General features: G+C 39.9%; 1 protein-coding gene across 1 annotated transcript in view; it reads left to right on the top strand.

Annotated features, from left to right (window-relative positions):
- The first annotated feature begins 922 nt into the window (after nt 1-922).
- Nucleotides 923-23,793, top strand: part of LOC134742108 (sodium-coupled monocarboxylate transporter 1-like) — a 64,903-nt gene continuing 42,032 nt past the window's right edge. The window contains exons 1-6 of the mRNA XM_063675059.1: nt 923-1,353; nt 11,656-11,930; nt 12,023-12,188; nt 12,555-12,666; nt 20,202-20,269; nt 20,585-20,739. Of these exons, the coding sequence (XP_063531129.1) occupies nt 1,300-1,353; nt 11,656-11,930; nt 12,023-12,188; nt 12,555-12,666; nt 20,202-20,269; nt 20,585-20,739 (830 nt within the window). The 5' untranslated portion in view covers nt 923-1,299. The remainder of the gene's footprint in view (nt 1,354-11,655; nt 11,931-12,022; nt 12,189-12,554; nt 12,667-20,201; nt 20,270-20,584; nt 20,740-23,793) is intronic.

The raw sequence follows: 23,793 nt of genomic DNA on the forward strand, positions 1-23,793 counted from the left end.
TCCGAGCATACCTCCTGACAAATTTCAATACTACATTTTATTGTTTAAACATGAAATGACGGCATGGGAAGCATCATTATGTAAATTGTCCCATCATAGGAGGCATGTAGTTTTACAGCTCCTATGATGGGATTGGGCAAAATACTACTATTTTTTTACATCACTGGAGTCAGAAAATAGTGTGTGTATACCTTATCTCATGGTGAATGCAATTAACAAAACACATTCTAGTTTACACCAACTAATAATTAATTAAAATTAAATATATGAACTCACCTCTCTTAGCAAAGTTGTTAAGAATTCTCACTCGTTACTTTTTTCAGTGACACGACAACTTTTGGGTTGGCGCCAATTCCTTAAATAATAACCGAATTTCATAAAAAGTCAAACTTAAGCAGCTCTATGACTCTTGTTTATGGTCAAATATTACCAGTGTTTATAAACTAGTTTAAGATACTTATTTTACAAGATTTGTAGTTTTATGACCCATTACCGGTTCCACGCCCATTACCGGGTCCACTACCCTATGTATGTACAGTCGAAGGCAAAAATATCGATCCAGACAAATGGCTCAAAAATATGTGAACACGACTTTATTGTCTAAGGTGTAAGAGCATACACATGCATATTTTTGAAACTTTGGGAATGTATATATATTTATGCCCTTGACTGTACTCCTATAACTACTTAAAGATGGAATGGGATAATAAAAAAAAACATAATTCGCTTAACGTAAAAATGCACCATATCTAAATATTAACAAGGATGCAGTAAACGTAAACACCACAGAACTGAGTCCTTTTACTTTCAAAAATGGATATTGAAGAAGGAATTTATGACAGCAAGTTAAGGCATTTCTTGATTTCTAATGTGTTCTGGACAACTCTATTAAGATTTAAATAAACGACCGCATTGCGTAGTCGTATTCGTTTTACCGCTTCGGTTCTTATCGGTGTTTAATAAAGCGGCATACCTACATCGCTGTAAAATTAGCTAAACCTTATTTATACCTGAGGAACACTACAAAAGGAAATTGGAAGGAAAGCAGCGTGTCGATGTGTGATACACTTCGGTTACCGAACTGAACCATCTTCATGGCGAGTTAATTACCATTGATTGGTGTGCATGGTCGGCAACTATCACGGCTACCGGCTAGTCCTGGCTCACAGTGCGTCCGGGACCCGACAGTGGCACATCAATTACGAGATCATCATCATCAACGCATGTAAACAAAACGTTCTCGCTTTGTTAGCGAGTCGTTGTGATTAAAACAACTCTTAAAACTATAGCGCCGCAGAAATGAAAAAACGAGTAACATTTTTGAATAATGCAATTCTTCCATGCAAAATTGTGGTAAGTGTTCAAATTTTTATTTATTGACAACATAGAAATACGCTTTACATGTACAGTCGCCATCAGATATATCGGAGCGGCCGGGGCTCTCACAAATATCTGAACACGCCTCTATTGTCAAGGCGTTAGAGTGCGTGTTCAGATATTTTTGAGCACCTTGGCCGCTCCGATATATCTGATGGCGACTGTACATGTACAAAATAGAAAAGGTCATAAATTAACATTACATATATGAAAAAAAAACAAGGAGAGAGAGTTAATGAAGAATTCCTGTAGTAGAGGAGAGTGTGGCATGACAGGGTACTTAACGTTTCAAGTCCAATAAAACTGAAAATGCTATTCTTTTTAAGTTTTTGTTATTTGTATTTATTTGTATTTTTTTTATATATGGTAATCGGTCTTTCATAATCAACACTTACTAGGAACTCTCGGTAGATAATTAAATCCCACCAAAAACATTTCATGTAAAGTGTTGCCAAGACTAGGCGCATAAAGCTTTTACACTCAAAAGCTATCAGATCCCGTAGTAGGTACCAAGACTTACTCTGCAAGTCCTAACTTTATAAGCTCTAACTGTATAAAGGCAACATCTTGGTCAAACGTACAGTACGGCTTGGCCGTTTCGTTGCTGTCAAATGGACAATTTGGACAATCCCTTACTAACACTCAGAATTTGAAAGACTTGTGTTACTACTTTGTACAACAAGTCCACCGAGGGACGGAGTGTTTATGTGACTGCAACGAAACGGCCAAGCCGTACTGTACGTTTGACCAAGATGTTGGCTTTATACAGTTAGAGCTTATAAAGTTAGGACTTGCAGAGTAAGTCTTGGTACCTACTACGGGATCTGATAGCTTTTGAGTGTAAAAGCTTTATGCGCCTAGTCTTGGCAACACTTTACATGAAATGTTTTTGGTGGGATTTCATTCATTTTTGTAAGAGTTGATATACCAGCTAGAAATGACAATTATTCGTTTATAGAATCTACGATAATACAGGATCATGTAAACAGGCATAATTTAAAATATTTTAACATTAGATTTTTATAAAACTTACGTATTGCTAGCGCTATATATGTAGGGCCTATATAAATTATAAGTCAGGAATTTTATGTATTATAAATTGTATGTTTCTAGAAATTTTTTATTACCATAATCGGAATTGTTTTTAATGAAGTAAGCGTTAGTGAAGGTCTCCGATTCAGCTCACTCAATCGATTTTTGTGAATTTTGTGTTCATGTTTACGACTAAGTACATATTCCATTTTTGGAAAATATACAAAATCACGGAGTCATTGTAGATTAGCGCCAAAAGAAGTAGCGGTTTCGATATCATTAAGCATTTTTTTTCTTTTTGAGACGTGTTCTATCTACATGCAAACATCTAATGCAGAAATTTTATCCATTTAGATATTTAATTCTTAATGGAGAATAAGTAGCCAAATTTCACCTAGAGATCTAGATACCTTGGTGTGTAGGTACATACCTACGTGTTATCGTGGTGCTGTTGAAAAACCGCGGCTTTGTAGTGCGAGGATTAGAGTTTGACATGTATTTTTTAAATTAAAATTTGATTTTAGCGAGTGCGAAGTGCGCGCCGTTCCATTACTCAACTTATTTTCGCGAAATCTTGTAAGCAGAATTTATTGAAAAAATATTAAAATCACTCACTTATCACACGCAAGTCAAGAGGTAAAAAATCTGGTATATAAATGAGCTCTCCGAATATGCATACACTGTTACGGATCTTACGGCCACGTTACTCTGGTGTTTCGAGATCTCTACACGGCGCGAGTTAACAATCGTTGGGAACTGTTTGATGGTACTGTGACATCCGAAAACAAAAAGTACAGTTTTATGTTTTTTTCTAATAGGCTACACTTATTTAGGCTATGTTCGCGAGGTTCTACAGCTCACAGAAACTCCCTTGTGTTTAAAGTTCACCATCTCGCGTCACCGCGTTATCCCGGCATTTTTAGCCACGACACGGCTAATGGGAGCCTGGGGTCCGCTTGGCAACTAATTCCAAGAATAGGTAATAAACGTAGGCACAAATTTTTACGAAAGCGATTGCCATTATTAGGATTAGTCCCGTTTCCTCACGATGTTTTCTTTCACGGAAACGCGACTGATAAATATAATTTCGTACATAAGTTTCGAAAAACTCATTGGTACGAGCCGGGGTTTGAACCCGCGACCTCTGGATTTAAAGTCGCACGCTCTTACCGCTAGGCCACCAGGTCGTTATTCTTTATATTTGTCTAAAATATTCGATATCCTAAATGTCAAATAATGAAATAACTTACGCTTCTCAAATGCTACTGCGAACGGTAAATAGTCATATCATGATAGGAAGCTTACATTCACATATGACCTTTTATTTTCGGACGTCACTGCCGTCACTGGTGTGTCAGACAGAGTACTCAACAGCTGGCTACTCGTAGGCGTGTAGATATCTCGGACCCACCAGTGTAACCTGACCGTAAGCTCCGTAACAAAATAAGCGTAATCGGAGAGCTTACTTATACCGGTTTGTTTAGCCCTTCACTCGCGTGTGATAAGTAAGCGATATAAATATATTTTTTCAAGTTTATTACGGCGCCATCTAGTGTTGAGTAGCTGTATTAGATTAGTGTTAGGCAAGCTATTTTGAAATAATTAAAGAACAGATTATGTTTCATAACTTTGACATTATATTTTAGACCGTGGTATATGTTACCTAGTACAGTTGATATTCATTCTAAAAATGTCAACCGGTAAAACCCTATTGGAATGGAAAGTTGTTATTATTGTATGCCGCTAAAAAGCTGTCATTTATTCATATTCACTAGTTTATTAATTCGTGCAAGAAACAGTGCCAATATAGAGGGCGCTACCTGGCTGGTTTGTGTGAACCTGGTTCAAATCTGTACTTTGAAAACTTTTTGCCTTTTTTTATCGTTGTTTTTTTATTAGCATTCCGATCACTGCTACCACACAAAATTTCACGATTCTAGGACTTCAGGAACCAATGTTTCCAGGTTTATGGGTATTTTTAGGTACCCCCATTTTAAGGGGTTGCAGGGCGAAAGTTACAGATTTTTGGTCACCATATGTGATTGCATACCGAACCATCTCTACATGCCAAATTTCAGCATTCTAAGACTTCAGGAAGTAGTCTGTATTTTCTATGACGCGAATTTCATGTGTTTCGGACAGTGAAAATTAAGGTACTATAAAATTTTAAGTATAATAGGTAGTATTGTCTTCGGTTACCGCGATAGTTACTCATGAAATAAAACTATGAAAACGGATTATATCGCGTATATTGAATTTATAATACATCCCGACGTTTCGAACTCTTTACAGCGTTCGTGGTCAACGGGTGACTGAGGAAAAATTACAAAATGCAAAAATACCCACATACTAAAATAATGAACAATCATAGACTACAAACTTTAAGGCTGGTTGTACATGCAAAATCGGTTCATAAGGCTAGTTATACACTATAATTATTTCTCAAAGATATATATATATACGCGATAAAAAAAAAAAAATAATAATAATAATAATAAGCCCGCAGGGCAGCTTGTGGCGAGCTGTTGGGGAGTGACGACCCCACGGACCCGAGTGCTCCAGAGAGTCGGTCAGGGTCTCCGTCTCCGGCGTGTCTTCGTCGGTCGGAGTGGACCCCAAGGGGACCCGCAGGACTCTCAGCTCTGGCTTGCCTTCATTGGATGTCCAGAGGGGAGTCGTAAGAGCTATATGCTCCAGGGGTGGAAGTGTTAAAGGGCATAACGCCGCGAGTAACTTCGGAGAAAGCGCAGCACACCTCTCGACACCCCTGAGCCGCTCACGCCGGTGTTGCGCCTGGCCGTCTTTACGATGGCGCATCAGGTGCCCATCTAACGAGTGGCGAGTCACCGCCTGCCTCGATAACTTGTGCAAGCAATGTTATGGCAGGTGTCCGAACTTCTTTGCAATAGCCCAGACTTTTTTCCACCCAAACTTAAACCATAGACCAGTACTCTGTCCATATTCTCTACAATAGCTTCCAATGCCTGCTGAAACCGGTTCACGGGTATCTATTGATGTACCCATGAATGGGTTCCAGCAGGCGTTCTACATGACATCAAATCTCTCCAAACGGCCTCTACGTGTTGGATCTATATCCCCACGCACGCCTTATAAATGACCGGGCTCGAAAGACCCGAGAGTTTTAAAACGGAGATACACATAATAATAATAATAATAATAATAAATAATAGGTAGCTTAATAAAACTTGGTGTTTTTGATAAGTCTACTGAGTACATGTTATACAAAAAATTTCAGTTCTCTAGCATTGTCCAAGCCGAAACTACGAGGGTTCGAAAATACGGCGAAACGTGCCGAGAAAAGATAGCACTGCCTTTTGCCCTTTGTCTCGTCTTGGCGGGGGCACGGCCGTGCCCCCAGATAAATAAAAAAATGGCAAAAGGTGCCTTCTCTCCATCTTGCCCCCTAATAGGTAGGGTAAGATGGAGTACCCCTATGGGACAACATGGCGTGATAGGAATGATTCATAGAAACAGTATCTTTAGGGACTTCAATTTTTGGCTATTAGTACCGTCGTCTGATAACTTCTCACGAACTGTTTTTACTTTTATTTCTTAGGTCATCTGAGGGACTGAAAATGATTTTGCAGCTAACATATGTACCCATCTTCCCTTCTATAACAGCATCCACCGCTTTTTTCATGGCCTCCTCTGACCACTCTCCTCTATTTGACTTTCTTTTATATTTTACCGCCATTCTACAAGAGAAGAAATAAATACATTCAAATCCGCAATTCTTCATCACTTTAAAACTACGGCGGGCAAGATGTACCCTGTCTTGCCCCCATGTGCCTAATGAAATTGGTTTTTTTAACCGACTTCAAGATTTCAAAGGAGGAGGTTCTCAATTCGGTTGTATGTTTTTTTTTTATGTTTGTTACTCCATAACTCCGTCATTTCTGGACCGATTTTAAAAATTCTTTTTTTTGATTATAAGTATATACATACAGATTGGTCCCGTTTTTGTCAAAAAGTAGTTCTGATGATGGGATCCATGAGGAATCGAGGGAACTCCTCAAATGTGATGTGTATTTTTATCAACAAATCCAGCATTTCCATTTTAAAAAGTGACATTTGATGAAGTGGAACTGCTGATCAGAATGGAACTATTTAATGACGCATAGTTCACGTTTGGCGATTTGTTTTCTTCCTTATGGACTCAGACCTAAACTTGGACCCGGACTCCACCCGGACCCGGTTCTGAACATGGACCTTAACTCGGACCCGGACCCGGACCGAACTCTGACCCAAACTTGGACCCGGACAGCCGGACACGGACCCGGACTCGGATCCGGACCCAGACCGGGACCCGGAAATGCTACTAGAAAAGTGGGGTAGGTGGGTGGGTGGCTTTTGAACTGCGATTCTCACAGAACAGAACTGCTATCAGAAAAGTAGGTTAGGTTAGGTTAGAGCTGTGACCCTTACAGAAACGAAATGCTATCAGAAAAGTAGGTTAGGTTAGATTAGAACTGCGACCCTTACAAAAACGAAATGCTACTAGAAAAGTGGGTCGTTTTACCTCCTTTTCTACATAATTAGGCAAAAGATGCTGTCTTTTTTATTTCATTGTCTGGAATCTAAGAGTGCACCATCAACAATAAGTGAACTTTCAGCGGCATCCCATTGAAGTCGGTTTTTTTTCTTAAAAATATTTTTGTAAAAAAACCATTCCGTATTTGAAACCAAACAAGTCAGCTGTTGGCGTGATTGCTGGTCCATAGGAGTAAATTAACACTAAAAACAGTCAACAATCAAATGTAAATGTGACATGAACAGACAAGGAAAGCAAGATTAAATGGAGATTAAATGGATTGTTTTTCTTTCTTTTTTTTCTTTCTTTTTTCAATGGAACGCTTTTAGAGTTTCTGTTCCTCAAAGGAGGTCGGTGGTTAATACTAAATAAAATGTTCTACGTCTGTCATCATATATTATTGTGGTTTGCGTTTTGTTACACTTCTTGCCGAAAGTCCATTATCTTGTGTGACCTCAAATTTTGTATCCAACTTTAGACGCCGGTATCCGGTATCCGCTGATCATTACTTACAAGATATTATATGCGACTACACAAACAATAACAAAAACCTTCTCGCAACGTTTTCTTATAAATAGGTATGTCAATCTTTCAGATCAAACTTTTCAGATATAACTAGCTACCTACTTATACAGTTTATTATACCTAGTAAATCAACTTAAATAACATATAATATATTTATAAACTAACTTATTAAATAAACTAAAACTACAAACGAATTAAAATTTATACTAAAATAAAAATAAAAATCTATATATATAAAAAAAGATAACTTCAGATATAACCAAGGGCCTGACACTCTTTGATAGAGAAAGATAGTCTTATTGCGATTCCTATGAGAGGAAAGAGAAAATACTGCCATGCTTTGTCCTTATCACCGACCGGGTGGCATCATAGGTAGGAGACGATGGCGAAATACCGAAATTTATAAGAGTACTTACTTACTTACTGCTGTGGCGCGACGACCCGAAGTGGATCTTGGCCTCTGACACCAAAGACCGCCATGCTACTCTGTCCAAAGCCATTTCTGTCCAGTCGACGGCGCCGAGTTCGCTGAGGTCTTTCTGCACTTCGTCTCTCCAGCGGTACCTAGGGCGTCCAGACGGTCTTCGGCCACTTGGTACTCCAGAGTACGCCCTCCAGACTGCGCGATCTTCCCCCATCCGGACTACGTGCCCGAGCCATCGGAGCCTGGCGGCTTTCGTTTCTCCGATGATGTTCGGCTCGGACACCAGATCTTCAATCTCCTGGTTCTTGCGGAGTCTCCAGGTTCCATCCTCTCGACGTGTGGGTCCCAATATCTTGCAGTAGATGTTCCGCTTGGCTACTAGCAGCGCGCGCTCCTCTTTTTAACCGACTTCAAGATTTCAAAAGGTTATCAATTCGGTTGTATGTTTTTTTTTTTTTTTTTTAATGTTTGTTACTCCATAACTCCGTCATTTCTGGACCGATTTTGAAAATTCTTTTTTGATTGTAAGTATATACATACAGATTGGTGCCGTTTTTGTCAAAACGCAGTTCTGATGATGGGATCCATGAGGAATCGAGGGAACTCCTCAAATGTTAAAGGCATACATATAGTGATTTTAGTATTTTCATCAACAAATCAAGCACTTACATTTAAAAAAGTGACATTTGATGAAGTGGAACTGCTGATGATGATCAGAACGGAACTCTTTAATGACGCATAGTTCACGTTTGGCGATTTGTCCTCTTCGTTATGTTTGTTAAGCAAGTTAGGTTTTCAAGAAACATTTTTATCAAGCTCGAGTTCTGATGATGGGATCCATGAGGAATCGAGGGAACTCCTCAAATGTGAAAGGCATACATATAGTGATTTTTGTATTTTTATCAACAAATCCAGCATTTCCATTTTAAAAAGTGACATTTGATGAAGTGGAACTGCTGATGATGATCAGAATGGAACTCTTTAATGACGCATAGTTTACGTTTGGCGATTTGTCCTCTTCTTTATGTTTGTTAAGCAACTTAAGTTTTTAAGACATATTTTTGTCAAGCTCGAGTTCTGATGATGAGACCCATGAGGAACCGAGGGAACTCCTCAAATGTGAAAGGCATACATATTGTGATTCTTGTATTTTCATCAACAAATCCAGCATTTACATTTAAAAAAGTGACATTTGATGAAGTGGAACTGCTGATGATGATCAGAATGGAACTCTTCAATCACACATATAGTTCACGTTTGGCGATTTGTTCTCTTCCTTATGGACCCAGACCCAAACTTGGACCCGGACTCGGACCCGGACCCGGGTCTGGACATGGACCCCAACTCGGATCCGGACCCGGACCGAACTCTGACCCAAACTTGGACCCGGACAGCCGGACACGGACCCGGACCCGGACTCTGATCCGGACCCAGACCCGGACCCGGAAAGGCTACTAGAAAAGTGGGTTAGGTTAGGTTAGAACTGTGACCCTTACAGAAACGAAATGCTATCAGAAAAGTAGGTTAGGTTATCCATAGTCAGCAAATCTTCCCACTATATGGGTCTAGGGGACCCTAGCGACATCTACCGTAAGAGTGTTACACTTCTTAAATGGCCACCGGAGTTCCAAGTCATATTGGAAATTCACCAGTTACGATGTGCTACCCATTCTAAATTAATTTTTAACAAGCAGAAACGTCCGCGATCGATGCTATTAAGCTCAGAATAAATTTAAAAGTGGAAAAATTACTGCCTTGGGTGAGACTTGAACTCACGGCCTCTGAATAGATACTCCAGCGCTCTGCCAACTGAGCCACCAAGACCTCATCCATAGTCAGCAAATCTTCCCACTATATGGGTCTAGGGGACCCTAGCGACATCTACCGTAAGAGTGTTACACTTCTTAAACGGCCACCGGAGGCCGTGAGTTCAAGTCTCACCCAAGGCAGTAACTTTTCCACTTTTAAATTTATTCTGAGCTTAATATTATAATAATTAGGCAATTAGGCAAAAGATGGATTAGGATAATTAGGCAAAAGATGCTGTTTTTTTTCATTTCATGGTCTGGGATCTCAGAGTGCACCATCAACAATAAGTAAACTTTCAGCGGTATCCCCCATTGAAGTCGGTTTTTTTTTCTTAAAAATTATTGTGTTAGTTTTTGTGTTTTGTGTTTTTGTGTTTTGTGTGCGGATTGCGGATGCGAAGCCTGTAAATTTATAAGAGTGCAAGAGAAAAAATCCTATGCTGCCCAAATTTTAAATTTTATATGAACATTCTTTCTTTTACTCCTGGTCGCTCGGTGGCGCGTCTATAACTACTTGTATATACTATTTCTATGGATATAACTGATATAAGTAAACATTCTTCTCACCCACCTACCCCACGACCACTTTTTTGGCTCCGTATCTAAATATATTGTATGTAGCTATAGTTTCTATAAGATCAACGTACTAACTGATTATTTTGATAGGTTTGTAACAGGTTTGTAATGACTATATTATAAATTATGTAACTGTAAAAGAAGCAGTTTGTTAAATTATGTTTAATATGAGCTTGGATGACGAAAGAAAATAATCCTAATTGGTTGGGAATGTTGTAGGCACGCTACGTCACCACCCTTGAGGAATGTCCATGCGTGAGTGTAGTGTAGGACACAACGTAGTTAAGCTTTCCGGAACCATCCGGTTCGTGGGAGCTTCGGCCAGATCTCAACTGGATTATTTCGCTACGCTCTACGTTATTGTTATCGCTTCGTATGACTAAGAAAATTACTGCGTGCAACTCACTTGTTAGTTAATTCATTCATCCATAAGGGTACTTAATTAAAAACTAGTAATTTTCATTTATGTTATTATAAGTTAAGTAGGTACAGTCGCCATCAGATATATCGGAGCGACCAAGGTGGTCACAAATATCGTAACACGCTTCTATTGTCAAGGCGTTAAGCGCGTGTTCAGATATTTTTGAGCACCTCGGCCGCTCCGATATATCTGATGGCGACTGTACCTACTTCAGTATAAATGTACTCTGTATACTCTACTCTCACGTTACTCACGTTTTTAGGGTTCCGTACCGAAAGGGTAAAAACGGGACCCTATTACTAAGACTCCGCTGTCCGTCTGTCTGTCACCAGGCTGTATCTCATGAACCGTGATAGCTAGACAGTTGAAATTTTTACAGATGATGTATTTCTGTTGCCGCTATAACAACAAATACTAAAAAGTATGGAACCCTCGGTGCGCGAGTCCAGTTTATTTATTTATTTTCCGCAATTGAAAAATAACTTGTGGCGGTGTAAATCGATCCGGCGAAAATGATTTCATTGAACGGCTGTATCGGCCAGCGCCAGCGCCCACTCGCCGATTATGCAATTACGCTTAACGTTTTACGACTTCATTGGTGATTGATACGAATGCGCTTTAGTTAAAAGATGCCAGGTATGGAGGCTAATTTGAAGACGCTCCTAAAATAAATGTTTCAATACTAGGTATTAAGATTCTTAACCCTTAAATGCATGATTTTTTGTATAACTTTTTAATAAATTGAAATAGATGTGTCATGCTGTATAAAAGTAATAAATGTGATTTTGGATAGCTGCATATTGAGCCACGGACCATCAAATATACGATGCATATATACATCATTATGCATTTAAGGGTTAATAAATACGCCTTCAGCAATTATATAGGTATTTCGACACTAGTTATGTATTTCCTTATGAGGCGAAATATTTGTTTTCAGGTCTCTACATTGTTAATAGTATGCTGCTATGGTACTTATACGTCAGCGACGCCGAATACAATCAATGCAAACAGAACAAGTGTTCAAAATGAGACTGAGATCAGCCAACTGTTCCATTGGGAGGACTACAGCGTGCTTGCTACTATGCTGATCGTGTCCTGCGCGATTGGCGTCTTTTACGGATATTTTGGAGAAAAGCAAACGACCAGTGACGACTTTCTACTCGGAGGTTCCTCTATGGGCACATTTCCAATGGCCTTAAGTCTTGCTGCAAGGTGAACCAAACAATAGCTTAATCTTAATGGTAATTTATATTTTATCTGCCTTTCAATATTCAACAAGTAAAACAAACATTAATTAATTTCAGTTTCATAACAGCTATAGAGTTATTAGGAAACCCAGCAGAGATGTATATCGGAGGTGCTCAATTTTGGATGATTTGCGTTTGCTTCATGTTAGTGGCGCCCATTACAAGCCAACTTTACCTGCCGGTGTTCATGAGACTGCGTTTGACTTCGTGTTACGAGTACTTGGTAAACACTTCAATGATTTTTTTAATAGTACTTATTTAAATGTTACAAGTTTTACAGTTTTTTTACTAATTTCATACCTTTTAAATACGACTACGACTATTATGGACTATGGTTATGGACTACGACTTTGATTATTGATCACCTGAGTACCAATATGCTAAAAACGGTACTTATATTTACGGGATTCATTGTAGTAGGTACTTCGGTAACCGAACAGTATTGTGATTTTCTTGTTGCCTGTTGAATGCATTTAAAATCAGAAGAAAAAGTGTGTATTTCGATTCCGATTAAGCATAATAATATAGTTATTATCTGTCACAGTTCGCTTTGCTTTCTTTGAAAATATATGTATAATATTATTTTCAGGAAGTGCGGTTCTGCAAGTCGATCCGCGTGTTCGCGAGCACCCTGTATATGTTACAGATGATACTCTACACGGCAGTGGCTGTATACGCTCCGGCACTTGCGCTTTCTGATGGTAACCGTTCTGTTATGACTAATGTAATATAATATGTTACATGTGTTTATTTTAAACAGAAAGAAAAATATCGACGAGACATGAACCTATGAGCGAAGTAGAATTACTGATAATCATAACTTTTCGGCTATCAGGTACATATATCAAAATACGATACCTACACTTTGAGATCATAAATCATTCGTACCTTTCCAAAAATACTACTTACTTTATAATTAATAATGTTAAGCTCATAGATTTGTATATGTTATATTTTCGTATTAATTAGATATTTAAATAGGCAATCACATATTTCTTTCAATACTCTTTAACACTATCGTGCCTTGAACAAGTTTGGGAACAAATCAAATTATTTTATTAAATATTTTGATTTGTGTGTTTTTAAGTAGTCACACTACTATATATAAATTAAAAACTGTAATAGATGTCATATATTAAAGAAAAAGTGACGAAGCCCTCCAGTGGTGAAGGCCGGATTCGAACCGGCGTCTTTAGCTATCGCGGCTAACGCCATGAACCCCTAGGCCACCCCGCCACGGCGGTGCCCGTCCGAATTTCTCGACTATATGCCATCTTAGTAAGACTAGGCTTCTTTGACCAGCTCTAAGGGCAAGCAGCTGCATCTGGAATTGGAGGCGAGATCTAGTATGCTTAGAATAGCGGGCGCGAGGAGAGGTAATTGGTTATCGCAAACTCTGAGACTGTTTAAGGAATCAGTGTACGATATTCCTGTTCTTGGGATGCCGTCCGACACTATGGCACCCAAATTTTATCCACTCAAACTCTACTCAGTGGAACTCCCCAAAAGGGAGGACTGGTCAAACAGTAAAATTAAGTGGAAAGAAGGAAGCCTGAGGTGGTACACTGATGGCTCCAAATCCGGATCTGAAGTAGGCTGCGGAGTATATGGTGAAGCGCCCAGGAAAAGCATCAGCTTAAACCTAGGGCGTTTTTGCTCTATATTCCAGGCAGAGGTATACGCCATTATTGAATGTGCGTCAATCAATCTGCAAAGCAACTACGGCAACCATACTATCTATATCCATTCGGATAGCCAGGCGGCACTCTTAGCCCTAACCTCTGATGTCACCACATCGAGGCTGGTTGAGAACTGCAGGCAATTATTGAACAACCTTGGAGCCAGGAACAAGGTTGTTCTACGTTGGGTCCCGGGGCATGCGGGTATCGTTGGAAACGAAAAGGCCGACGAACTCGCGCGAGCAGGGGCTAAGGGGAAGAACTACAGTCCTGAGCCGTTTTGTGGGATTCCCAGAAGCCTAACGCGGCTCACCCTAAAGACCTACTGTCACTACAAAACCATTCAACTCTGGAGGGAAAAACCAGGTTTGAACCATTCCAAAGCGCTTATCAAGGCCTTCAGCAAAAAGGCGTCTTCGAGCGCCTTGGCGCTGCCTAGGAACCAACTGCGCAACTTGGTTAGGGTGCTTACCGGGCACTGCGGCCTAAATAAGCACATGCACACTATGGGGAAACGTGACATGGGGCGGTGCAGACTCTGTATGGAGGCAGAGGAGACGCCCCTACACATCCTCACAGAGTGCCCCTGCCTAATGCGCACTCGTGACTTGATCCTGGGTGGACATATATTGCGCCCGGAGGAGTTAAAGTCTCTCGAAACCAAAAAGATCCTGCAGCTGTTTGAAGTTGCAGGTTTGGATCGAGAGTTGTAGTAGGTAGCGATCACAATGTTCCGCCGTATTTGAGCAATATTATCAGGGCTTACTTATCAGAAAGGGCGGTCAAATACCCGATGCAAAATGAATGGGGTTTGAAACCTATGACATGCGGAGTTCCACAGGGGTCAGTCCTGGGACCACTCCTGTGGAACATTGGATATGATTGGGTGCTACGTGTTAGAAATCTTTCAGGGGTTGAACTGACGTGCTACGCCGATGACACTCTCGTTACCGCGAACGCTAGTACGTTCAGCGAGGCGTCATTATTAGCTACGGCGGGAGTGGCTCATGTAGTGACAAGGATTCGTAGGCCAGCCTGGAGGTTGCTCTTCATAAGTCAGAAGCCATTTGTTTTCACGGTCCTCGAAGAGCGCCTCCAGCTGGCGCTCAACTGGTGGTGGGCGGAGTTTCCATCGGTGTCGAGTCAACGATGAAATATCTGGGACTCGTTCTCGATAGCCGGTGGAACTTCAAGGAGCACTTTAAACTGGAGCTCTAAGCCGACTGCTACCAAATGTGGGAGGGCCAAACGTGGGCTGTCGCCGCCTATACACGATGGTGGTGCGATCAATGGCCCTATATGGAGCGCCCATATGGGGATATGCTCTAAATGCCGAAAATCAGACCCTTCTGCGGAGACCCCAAAGGGCCATAGCAATAAGGGTAATCAGAGGGTATCGCACTATCTCTTATGAGGCGGCATGCGCTCTGGCTGGGACCCCGCCTTGTGGGACTTAGAAGCAAGAGCTCTGGCGGACACATACTGGCGGATCGCGGAGTCGCGAGCTAGGAATCAAGAGCCTATGCTGGAGGAAGTAAAGTGTTGGAGAATGGATGGTCGCGATACTGTTCTTCGTAAATGGGGCGAAAGGCTGGAAACTCCAAGTGCTGGCCACTGGACGGTGAACGCGATTCAGCCTGCAATAAAGGAATGGATTGGGAGACAACACGTCATTCCATCTGACACAGGTGCTCTCGGGCCATGGGTGTTTTGGCAAATACCTGTGCGAGAGGGCTATAAGGGAGCCAACGCCAGCGTGTCACCACTGCGACGGTGTAGAAGATACGGCGCAGCACACGCTGGTGGATTGCCCAAGTTGGGATGAGCCGCGAATAGATTTGGCCACAGTGATAGGAGATTTGTCGTTGCCGGCCATTATAAAGGCAATGACCCAAAATAAAAGATGCTGGCAAGCTATGGCCACTTTTTGCGAGGCAGTCATGGCTGGAAAAGAAACGGCAGAGCGCGCGCGGGAGGAGGATGCGGAAGCTCACCCGTTGCGGCGCAAACGAGCTAGGTGGAGGCGGGTCGCCCATGACCGCCGCCTGCCGCCATAACGGGGACCTCTGGGTGGCAGTCACGGGGACGACTGTCACCTGACAGAATCTAGGTCCTCGTGGTGAGGGGCATTCTAGGACGCCCCCCCGAATGGATGGTTGGAGTTTTCCTCCAGAGAAGGGGCTTAACAGCCGTTCGCTGCGGGGTCATGGTAGAGTGCACTGGCGTTCCCTTGGCCTCGCCTTACAGCACCGAGGCGACAGACAGGTGTTTTTAGTGGGTATACCGGACTTACGTGGTGAGTCCCACATAACCATCCCGGGTACATCCCCGCACCCGGGTGGTATGCGCAACGCATTTCCCCTGTATAAAAAAAAAAAAAAGGTAGCGATCACAATAGATCAGAGATGGTCGCAGTGATACATAGGCTCTGGAGCCTTACATAGCCCCTAGAAAAAGAAGAAGAAGAAGAAGGGCAAGCAGTGCGCGCCTCGCCTTTAGCACTTTGCCCTTTTGCCTTTTGCGCTTTGTCGTGCCTTGTTTATACATATAGAGCTGTAATCTCCTACTAACTCATAAGTATTACAAAATAGTAACGATTACGAGAAATATAGGTGAAGACGCTTTTGTTCAGCTATAGAGGTTTGCATTAACCCGCGCTCATCAGATCGTTTTTTACGATAATGATGGTAAAGTACTACCTTGCCGAGTAAGGTCTACTAAATATTTAACATTCTTACATAATTTATAATATGAGATAACCATGTAACAACTTATAACAACCTGGTACAATCATTACAGCAATAACATAGGTAATAAAAGTATTTTGAGTGATTTAAACAGAAACAAACAAGAGAAACTCACTCCTTACATTCGATAGGAATTTTGCAACAGACGCGTTGGCCAAACAAGGGATCAATTTTGGTATGCCATACATATTCAATGGCGTAGGATAGTGACAGTAATAGTTACTTACGTAATACCCCATGCCGACACATTTACGTGACATGATTTTAGGGTGTTAGTGTACGTACGTATTCAAATGTGTTAAGCTTGAAATAATTGACAGTTTACATGCACCATACAAGTTATATATATATATATATATATTTAGCTATCGCAATTTGAGATTAAGCAACGAATTAAAGTCGTAACTAGGTACTCAATCAATAATATAAAAAAAATATTAATGTTTATCAACTATCACAATTAAAAGCGTTCTAGGAATATGTTATGGTAGGTAGACGAAACGAACTAAGTGATACATACATACTATAATATTAACTTAACGCAAGGTACCTATACCTATGCCTATACCTGTATAAAATAAGTAAGTTTGTGTCCATCAGGCAACTCGGTCATGGACAAGACAAGTTACATATTTCAATGGGTTCACATTCGTGAACGTGCATTCGCACCAGCGACATAAAGAACCGCGAGCGAGAGCAGATACGCACCTAATAATTATTTATTGCAAATCAATCAGCCAAAAAGCGTTCGCTACGTATGGGTCAGACGGATTAATAGATGTGTTACTCAATAGGCATAAAATAAAATAGGATAGACGTATTCGTTCAAACTTCAAATGAACGCACTGCGGCGGCGTTAAAACCGTCGATAGAAATGGTCCATAATTGTACCACGCTATTATTACGGAATAACATTCTGATTTCTAAGTATAATAGAAAAGTGTGTGCCGTTAGTGCCTTGTAGGGACGTAAGAATAAAATTTCCCACCGCGTGTACAGGCAAGTTTCGCAACAAGCGTTTCCAGCCCCACGCCACGTAGGCCAGTGGACGGTTCTGTAGTTTTACAGTGGCAAAAGCTGACATGTACAGCTATTCACTTTTACCAAGTCCGTATTGTCACGTACACATAGATTTTTAATTACTACAGCTTGTTAGGTTGCCTATTCAGTAATATTGTCACTAAGTTAGTAATTAGCACTAACTTCGTACTTTAAAGCAACAAAACTCTACCTACAACAATAAGTACTTACCTACTTTAACACAGCAGCAAGAAATTCATTCATTATTGAATATTTATTTTTTGTTTTGTCTAGGTTACATCTTGAGTTTAACAGGTTGAGAGTTACATATTCGTAAGTACTTAATAGCTTATCCAGGGATTGCAGGGAGAGTGAAAGCACGTAACAGAATAGGAGCTATCATAAAACGAGCATGCATTATCTATGTACATAATGTCGTGCATATATGGACGCACGCATGTCCATCTTACACAATTGGTTGACAAAAGTGCAATAAAAGGTGCACGTAATTCAGCAGGTATAGCCATAGCCATTATAGGTATATGAAGATATCAAGATGTAGGTATAAGAAAATTGTTAAGCTCAGAAAAAAGTACGCAATTCCTAAGTAAAACTAAAATTTGAAATAAACGAAAGCACAGCGGTTTGAAGTACCTATATTTTACGATTTTTTAGGCATATTTGGTAGGTCACAATCGTGATACTTATAATAGAGAGCATTTCGTCGATTCGATTTAAGCGTTTAGGCCTAGGTAAGGTAAGTACGAGATTGAAAAGCTTGATTGTATCGCTATATAGTATACAATACTTTATTTACTATAAAACCTAGGTAACTGTCTCTGTAGACAAAAACATACTACAAAAGACATCAACGCACTTAAATAGTAGCGCATTGATGTCTTTTGTTTTATCCTTTGTTTTATTCCTCTTGACCGCGGCCAGCGGCGACACGTGTCACGTATTAGTTGACTAAAGCATTTTGTAAGAAGTCATTCATTATAGTTGAGTCGGTACTGTCGGGAGCCCATAGTAAAAAGTATGCGATTACATTTTGATATACGAAGTCTTAATATAACCAAATATACCTATATATAACCATTAAAGTCGACGAGTAGAAAAAAATATTTATAACAATGAAAATAAAAGTAACTCATAAAAAGTATTCATTAGATTTATGTATATTCTGCAACGCGGCAAATAATCTCAATTACACGACACGAGCACAACATCACGTTACTTTATACTCTGTCTAAATCAGAATATTAGTGTAGTAATCCGCGCAGATTATTGCTCTAATACCTACTTACCTACACTTAATTACTCTTTGATGTGCTTGCAAAAACTTTGTTGAATAATTCAAACATCCAAATATGGCGTCATCCATTAACAGTTTTTTTAATAAGATTTATAATTCATGTTACCCATAATTATCTTTTTCTGCTCTAAATACCTACCACTTAGTTAGTGTGCTGGGAGCTCATCAATTCAGCAAGACTAAATTATTAGGAGGTATCCAACTGAGCTTGCCGTTAAGCCAGCTTGCATTCACTATTTTCCGACTTAATGCTATAATGGTATTGGTCAGTACTGTCAGTAGCGAGTAAAGTGCATGTGTGGTGTGTGGCCACACAGATCCCATGCAGGGCTGTAATAGCCATCATGAAACCAAGCGCTGCGCCGGCGCGAGCTGTCGCCTCAAGCCATCCAAGTAAGGTTAGCCCAATGCACAAACCGGTAGTAGCCCGGAAGCGATACGGTGCAAAGGTGATATTTTATAACCTAACACTGCTGGTAGAGGTAGACAGACGTTCTTGACCGAACGATCGCGATGCGTCTCCATTTCAGCTTGGGCAAGAATGCTTTTGTATACCCGGCTGTTCTCTAGATTCTCGTTCTCTTTTTCTTTAGATTCTCGTGAAACTTTATGAGCCGGTTCGATATTGATATGGATTTTAGAACCACAGTTATTAACATTTGTCTATATGATTATGAGGTCGCGTAGAATCGCCGGCAGAATTACTTTAGAGGGGTTTGCTTTTTGTCCCTGATACCCGTCAAAACTATATTTTTATGCGATTTTACATTTGATAAAAGTACCTAGTCTATTCTAAAATGGGTCATACACAGCAATTATGTTCACTTCTCTCCCGTAGATATAGTGAAAGTTGAGGGTTAAAACCTAATTTTCTTACACACAAGCTGATAACTCCATACAAGATTGTCCACAGGAGTGATCACTTTTGTTGGCGGTATTGCTTATGCGGAGATCCGCGAATACTGGCTTACTTAACGATTAACGATGTTTTGCCTTCGCTCGATAATCTCAGTATACAGGGCCAACACTCGAGGCACATCGATGCATTTCCATGCAGGGACGTGCCTTGACGCACAAAGCGCATTTGAAGATGGTGAAGCGTTGCAGTGACTATGACTGCACTCTCCATTTACAGCTGACATAATACTACTTCTCATGATTTATGCTCGCACGTTCTCTTAATGGGCGGCTTTATGCGGTTAGCTCTTTTGGCGTCAAAACTATTGCAAAATCGTTCCAAACACTAATAATTAAAGAATATTAATGGTATTTTTTTCTCTTTATGCGGTATTTAGGTTTAGTTGATACGAGTATTACCTATTATGGTTCTTTATTTGCCATTCCGAATACATAGGTAAGTACCTTAAATAGCCCAAAATCATCTGTCATCATAACTGATCAAGACTACTTATACTGTATTACCTTAATGAATCCTGTTTTCTATATTTGAGTAAATATGCAAAATTTGTTCACAGTGACAGGATTGAACACCTACCTTGCAGTTACGATAGTGTACGTCGTGTGCATATTTTATGCCTCACAAGTAAGACATTATTTCGCATTCGAATATCATTACCGTAAATAAAAAAAATATATAGTAATAAGTAGGTAATTTAAGACAATTAGATAATTTAAACTAACCTAAATATTCCCTACCTGAGGAAACCCAAATAATGCATTAAGGTAGAAACACGTTAGTGTTAGTGGCACTTGCGTGAGCGCAATTTTTGAGATTACCATGCACTGTATCAAGGGGTAACGTTTAGGCGCTATCCCCGCTTGCCCTTATTTAGCATGTAAGTACATATTTTTGTGATTCGAAAATTTAAACGTTAACGAAATGTGTCTTAATTCGTAGGGTGGCATGAAAGCAGTGATAATGACGGACACGTTCCAGTCAGCGGTGCTAATCGGCTCGCTGGCTGTGGTGCTGGGGATGGGCGCCGCTCGCGTCGGCGGTATGGACACCGTCTGGGCTCATGCAAGGGAGTCCAACAGAATGCATTTCTTCGAGTAAATATCCCGATTGTTACAATTTATTTTGTACACTAATGGTAGTAAATGTAGACCGCGGGCCAGGAACAGATTTCCATGACCAATCGCCTCCCGGGCGAAAACACTTATAGTGGTTAACGGCTATGTATGATGAACCCTCGTGAACGTCAGCTGCCGCTCCGTTGGTGGATTGAGGAATGACCGCTATACGAGTTTTCGCCCGGGAGGCGATGACTGACGAAATTTGCGCCTGGCTCGCAGTCTAATGGTTACGCCAGCCTGGTAAGCTATCAACCTGAACCGTGGACATTGAAGTGTCACAAACGAGCTAACGACCGAGTACATATACCTAATTACTTTAAAAAAAATTGGTACATTAAGGACTAGTTAGCTCTGAAACTTTGTACTTACAATAGGATAATGGTATGGCTATGTCTGTAATTAGTTTATGTAGCTTCAGATACCATAGGAAAAAAATACAGCCAATTTAAATTTTTCATACAAAACTTGTTTTTGTTCTATTTCGTTTGTTTTATAAACTGGAGCTATATAAACTAATTACAGACCTCATGTCATTGTATGTGCAACGTTTCATTACAATCCAACACGTAGTTTTAATAAACATGAGAACGAAACTCCGTTTGTATGGGAAGGTGAAATTCGGCCGAGCTTGCCGGGGACTCTTAATATCTCAAGAAGGCGTAAATTCAAGAGCTGTGGTCATTATGTGTGGTTATTTATTATGGTCCGAGAGCTGGTAGACATTTTGGAGTCCAAGCTGAAAGTTTGCCTGATACTTCTCCTATCATACCCTACCTCAGCACTGCAGATCTGGCTGCAGGGTAGCGGGTCTAAATTAATCAACCCTTATATTTTTAGAATTTTTTTGGCCCAAAAAAGGTTTTTGAGGCAATCTGTAATTTTTATAAGTTAAACCCTTTACAGCGTTCGTGGTCAACGGGTGACTGAGGAAAAACTACAAAGTGCAAAAATACCCACATACAAAAAATCATCATCTTCCTCGCGTTATCCTGGCATTTTGCCACGGCTCATAGGAGCCAGGGGTCTGCTTGACAACTAATCCTAAGAATTGGCGTAGGCACTAGTTTTTACGAAAGCGATTGCCATCTGACCTTCCAACCCAGAGGGGGAAACTAGGCCTTGTTAGGATTAGTCCGGTTTCCTCACGATGTTTTCCTTCACCGAAAAGCGACTGGTATAAATATCAAATGATATTTCGTACATAAGTTCCGAAAAACTCATTGGTACGAGCCGGGGGTTTGAACTTGAACCCGCGACCTCCGGATTGAAAGTCGCACGCTCTTACCGCTAGGCCACCAGCGCTTCACCCACATACAAAAAATAATGAACCATAAACTTAAAAGCTGGTTGTACATGCAAAATCGGTTCGGGGTAAAGGGTTCGAAACGTCGGGATGTATCATAAATTTATAAGTTAAAGTTAAATATCTAAATAGCCATAAAAAAATAAGCCAGACGATTTGGTCGGAACTTTCTACGCCGTCTGGCAACTCTGGCATCGATCTAGAAAGTTACGTATGGCACTTACTCACACGCAAAATTAAGTTTGTTATCCTGTTATAAATGTATGCGTTACAAAGTTATTTTTGTAGTGCAGAAAATTAAAGGTAGAAATTAAAAAGATACAAATTAAAAAAGAAAAAAAGATACAAAAAAAGGAAAAAAAAGGTACAAATTAGGATATACGATATGATATGAAGATGTACATATTTATGATAATTATGTGTATAGAATTATGGGTATGAATAGGGTGTAGGGGTACATATGAAATTAACGACAACATGTCCGGTTGTATCTCTACTATTATAGATCCATGGGTAGTTATAAGGAAGGCCTAGGACGCGAAGTGTTTTTAATCTTAATGTAAACATGGCGTCTGTGTTCATTAACAGGCTAAACAGCTGAATTATATTTTTTTATTTATTTTTCATCTTTATAGCTGCTTTTAGGGCTGTATCTCCTAAACCGTGCATCGTAGCACAAAAATAATCAAATTTTCGTTCCCCTCTAAGAAGCCAACAAGTAATATATTAAAAACACAATGAAAAAAAAGAAAAAAAATCGTTATAGGGCTGTTTCTCCTAAACCGTGCGTCGTAGCGCAAAAATAATAAAATTTTCGTTCCCTTTACTACCACACGCACTGAATAACCTATAACATGAGGACATGAAACAATCATCATCATCAACATATTTGTATTATTATTTGTATTATTCAATCATTTAATAATAAAATAACAATTTTACATATCATAATAATTACAATACATTACTATTCTATATATAAATGACATTATTTTACATATACATTTATTTATTAAATTACAATACATTATTATAAATTCGGTCGTATTAAGTTAACTATATCCCTACTAATACTCACACTGTACATAATTATCATAAATATACACATCTTCATACTCACATCGTACATCCTAATTTGTACCTTTTTACCTTTTATTTACTGCACTACAAAAATAACTTTGTATTAGCATACATTTATACTGGAAAACAAAATTAATTTTGCGTACGAGTAAGTGCCATACGTAACTTTCTAGATCGTCTGGCAGGTAGAAAGCCCCGACCAAATCGTCTGGCTTATTTTTTATATGACTATTTAAATATTTAATTATTACTTGTAAAAATTACAGATTGCCGCAAGAACCTTTTTTGAATTTTTTGAAAAATTATTTTGCACGCGTCTGGCAAGGTTAAAGACCCGACCAAATCGTCTGGCATATTTTTATGACTATTTAGATATTCAATTTTCACTTGTATTAGCATACATTTATAGAAATTGCAGATTGCTTCAAGAACATTTCTTGGGCCCCAAAAAAAAATCTTTAAAAATTTAAGGGTTGATTTAGTTAGACCCGCTACCCTGCAGCCAGACTTGCAGTGCTGAGTTAGGGTATGAAGCTTGCCTCAAGGACCTACTCCAAAATGTCTACCAGCTCTCCGTCTAATACATGAAAATAACGCGCATCATTTTCAACAGGTACTTAGTTCCTAAGGCGGATATTTTTATCTCT

The sequence above is a fragment of the Cydia strobilella genome, chromosome 6, assembly GCF_947568885.1.
Source record: "Cydia strobilella chromosome 6, ilCydStro3.1, whole genome shotgun sequence".
NCBI classification, from domain to species: domain Eukaryota; kingdom Metazoa; phylum Arthropoda; class Insecta; order Lepidoptera; family Tortricidae; genus Cydia; species Cydia strobilella.